General features: G+C 37.2%; 1 protein-coding gene across 1 annotated transcript; it reads left to right on the plus strand.

Annotated features, from left to right (window-relative positions):
* The first annotated feature begins 397 nt into the window (after positions 1–397).
* On the plus strand, positions 398–2,809 carry LOC105790071 (protein LATERAL ROOT PRIMORDIUM 1). Its single transcript, XM_012617478.2, has 2 exons — positions 398–2,086; positions 2,194–2,809. Exons 1-2 carry the CDS (start codon positions 1,114–1,116, stop codon positions 2,520–2,522), a joined length of 1,302 nt encoding a protein of 433 aa, XP_012472932.1. The 5' UTR covers positions 398–1,113; the 3' UTR covers positions 2,523–2,809.
* Positions 2,810–4,139: the final 1,330 nt, after the last annotated feature.

Below are 4,139 nucleotides of genomic sequence, written 5' to 3' on the forward strand. Positions count from 1 at the left end.
TGATCATTTTATAGTTATTCATAATTAGGTAAAAAGAATATAATTGGGTGATCTCTACTTCAATTTATATGAGTGCGGTGCTTATTTTTGTTTTATATTACAGATTTAATTTTACCGCTATTATTATTTTACAGTAATCGTAATTAAATGCACGCTCATTAAAATTCGCTCCTAATATAGTATTGTATTAAAATCTAAAAATAAAAAAAATTCAACTTAAAATACAAAATGATTGTTACTTGTAGAAAACCCAAAAGGAAGAAGAAAAGAATTGAGAAGTGTAGAGTTGAAAAGATGGCATAAAATGACAAAAACTAGAGAACAAAAACTCCTTCCTACTTTATTTATTTTTTCTCCTTCTATAGTAAATAGTAGTGATTATTGGAGAGAGTCAGAGAATCAAAAAAAAAGGAAAGAAAAAAAGAAAGCAAGAAATAATGAAAGATGGTGAGAGTGAGTGAGAGAGAGAAAGAAATAAGATTGAAAAGAAAGCCAAATTCATTTTCACTTTCTATCAAAGGAAAAAAAAGAAGAAGAAGAGAAGAAGAAGATGATGAAGAAGAAGAGAGATAACAGAAAAAGAATAATAGAGATAAAGAACAGAAGAAAACAGGAAAAGGGTTGTTCATAATTGGCTTTATATATGTGTGTGTGTGTTTATATATACATACATACATACATACACTGAGCTTTTTTAGGTTTTTGTTTTGTTTTGTTTTGCTTTGCTTTGTTATATATTGTAAGACTGCAGCAGTTGCAGAAGAAGTCTCTGCAAATTTTGCTGTTTTTCACTCTCAAAAATCTAATCTTTGTGACAGTGTCTCTCATCAAAACACACTCTTTCAGTACCAAGTTGATTTGCTTGCAGAAGCTAAAGATATAAATATATACATATATGTATGTGTGTATATGTGTGTGTGTATATATATAAACACTGCTTGCTGCACTAATTGGAAAGGCACCCAACAAACAAGATCTCTCTTTCTTTTCTCTCTTTCCAAAAACCCTTTCTTTTATATCTTCTGCTACAAATTCAGAGATTTTTTTGACCCCACTTTTCCTCTTCTTCTACCTTATATAACACCCACATAGATAGATATCTATGTATGTTTTATGGTAAGAAAAGATTTTTTCTTTTATTACAAAGGAAGGAAGATATATTTTTGTTATTTTTTTGTTGTTGTCATTGTGGCTACCACAAGAGGGCAGCTACCGTCAGATACAGGAGGAACCTTTGCAGATTGGGCGACGTCATCGTCCACAGCAATTCGAGCTGGCCCCGATGATTTATTATCACTCGGTTTCAATCCCAACGCCGCTTCTCCGGCGGCGACTGCGGCGGCTCCGGCTCAATGGCCTCCTTCTGCACGTCCGATCAACAATGGACTTGCTGGTCCTGAGATGGGGATGGTTGGTCTACGGGACTTTGTCGTCGTTGCTCCTGCTGCTTCTTTTAACCATCATCATCATCACCATCATCATCATACTCAAGATCCCATCATGGTGAATGAACAAATCAACGGTCCGAGTTCCGCCGCCGCCGCTGTCACCGCACTAGGTGTCGGTGTTATCCCACTTCTTACAGCGGCTCCTTGTTTACCTCCACAAAATGTGGAAGACACTGGTAAGTTCAGTGGGATACAACTATGGCAGAACCAAAGTTCTTCACATTATCTTAAAAAACCAGCTTCATTCCTTGATAATAGTAATCCCTCCATGATGGCCGGTGACGGCGGTGGAATGGGTGGAGGTAGCGGTGGTTCTGGTTCTAGTTCAGGGGCAACATGTCAAGATTGTGGGAATCAAGCTAAAAAAGATTGCACCCATAGAAGATGTAGAACATGTTGTAAAAGTCGAGGCTTTGATTGCCCTACTCACGTTAAAAGTACATGGGTACCCGCTGCTCGGAGAAGAGAACGCCAGCTCATGTCGGCCGCCGCTACAACCGCCGGAGCTGGCTCATCGGGGTCTACTTCCGGTGCTAAAAAACCAAGGCTTGTAACTTCACAAACCACCACCACTTCACATACATCAACTTCAAATACTACCCCTCCTCGAAGCTTTGATACAAGCTCGAGCCACCAAGGTTTTGTTAAGTTTTTTCGTATTATTTTCGATATAAATTTTTGATATAAATCAACAAAAATATTCTTTTGTAGTGTTTTTAAATACTTATGTGGATGCATTGTGCAGATGTTGGTTTGAAAGAGACATTGCCGGGGCAAGTCCGTGCGCCTGCGGTGTTCAAATGCGTACGAGTAACGGCAGTTGAGGGCGGTGAAGACGAGTACGCATATCAAGCCGTCGTTAAGATCGGTGGACATGTGTTCAAAGGGTTTCTTTATGATCAAGGAGTTGAAGGAAGAGATGGGTTTCCAAATATATCTGAATTGCATTTAGGTGGTGGTGGGAGAAATGCCGGGTCGTCTTCGTCACCTGGTCTCGATCCTTCCGACGTTTATGCCGCTACTGGTGGTGGTTTTCTCGGTGGTGGTTTGGGTTATGGTAATCCAATAAACTGAGTTTTGAAAAGAAAAAACTCGTGAAGATGATGCATTGTAGTCTATTCTTCATAAGATTTTTGGTACATTCTTGCTTTTGTAGAACTCTTGAATCTCATATATTTACAATGGTCTCAAAAAGGGTTAATTTATGTTCTTTTTATCAAATTCCGAACTTCGAATAGAAGATTACATAGGTAAGAAGAAGAAATTAATGTTTGTTCATTGTAATGTGCTTTTTTGATCATCAAATTATGACATTGTGTTAAGTGTATTTATGTAACTATTTATGCTGGTTTTGTTTTTCACTTGATTCCGATTGATTCTGCTGGTATAGTTTTGTTGTTCGGGTTTGTAATGAAGCATGAAGTAAATGTGGAATTTGTGATTGTTGTTGTCGTCGTCTCAATGCTGCTGTTTTTTTGGACTTTTTAGTTTGAGTAGTTGTTTTTTGTCCCCATCATTCATTGCTATAGATCGATGTCGCTATCGGAAATCTGTGGACAAATCTGCAATTTCGCATGCATTCATGAATTCTTCCTAGTATGACAAAATCATCCCTACCAATGTTTCCACCCTTGGCCCGATTCTTGTATGTTATGTTCTATAGATGCTGAATCCCAAACCCATTGCTCTACCTGTGTCCCGTGTCCCGTTGATTCAGCACACTTAATGAACACATCGTTTCTTTGCATTTGTTTTGTAGGAGAAATGTGTGCAATAATTTACTTGTTTGTAGGTTTTCTTCAAGATGTTTTGCAGGTCACTTGTGAAAATCGGGACGGTCGATGTGGGAATCGCGTTTGGCTTCTAACGATACTGTATTCCGTAAGATGCTGCAAATTTATCCTTATGCTATCATCTTATGCATCATTGTCGACTAATGCGGATCAAAATAAAGTTGCAGGCATGCTTCTAAGGGTGCTTAAATCATCATGTGAATTGCTTTGTCATTCTTTCTCTATATAGTTACTCGTATTTATGTATCGTATCTGTATCAGGAAACTGATTAATGGCATGTTTGATCCCTACTTACCGCTCAAAGTTGCATTGCATTGTCGATTTTCCGGCTTTGTCTTGTAGATGATGAACTTTTGATGTTTGATGATCTATTCCGGTTAATATATTTGATCGTCCGATGCCGAAAGCAGCTAAAAATGCTCGTTCGATTGTTGTTTGTTTTCGTTTTCGTGCAGTTAGATATATCTGTATCCGACATTGTTATGATCCCGGCTGCAAATTTTCTCGAGCTTCGACATAATTTCAAACAAAATCTGTGTATGAACACTGCATGCATGATCAAATGGTGTTTGGAAATTTTTACGTCAACTACGGAAAAAATAAACATGGTTGATGTTTGTTTAGGGGGTTAATTTTGGGAAATTTGAATTTTATTTTAGTTTAACCTTGTGCTATTCACTGGTTGGATTGGGATCGGATCTTAATTAAATTTAGAGCCGAGCCGATCTAATAGTTTGGGTAAATTATTTACAAATGGCGTCAAACCGATTATTACATTTATATTTTCTATTTTTCGAAGGCATGCACAAAATTGTTTTGATTTCAATTAAAGAAAAATAAATATCAAATATGGGGATGTTGAATAAAAATTAAAATGTGCAGAAAATTATAAATTTT

The sequence above is a fragment of the Gossypium raimondii genome, chromosome 8 (genome assembly GCF_025698545.1).
Source record: "Gossypium raimondii isolate GPD5lz chromosome 8, ASM2569854v1, whole genome shotgun sequence".
Taxonomy (NCBI): Eukaryota; Viridiplantae; Streptophyta; class Magnoliopsida; order Malvales; family Malvaceae; genus Gossypium; species Gossypium raimondii.

What these genes read in the sequence shown, in the direction of transcription:
- LOC105790071 (XM_012617478.2), top strand. Translation starts at nt 1,114, where the DNA reads ATGGTAAGAAAAGATTTTTTCTTTTATTACAAAGGAAGGAAGATATAT. An exon ending in TACAAGCTCGAGCCACCAAG is followed by an intron (nt 2,087 to 2,193) that starts GTTTTGTTAAGT and finishes TGCATTGTGCAG; the next exon opens with ATGTTGGTTTGAAAGAGACA.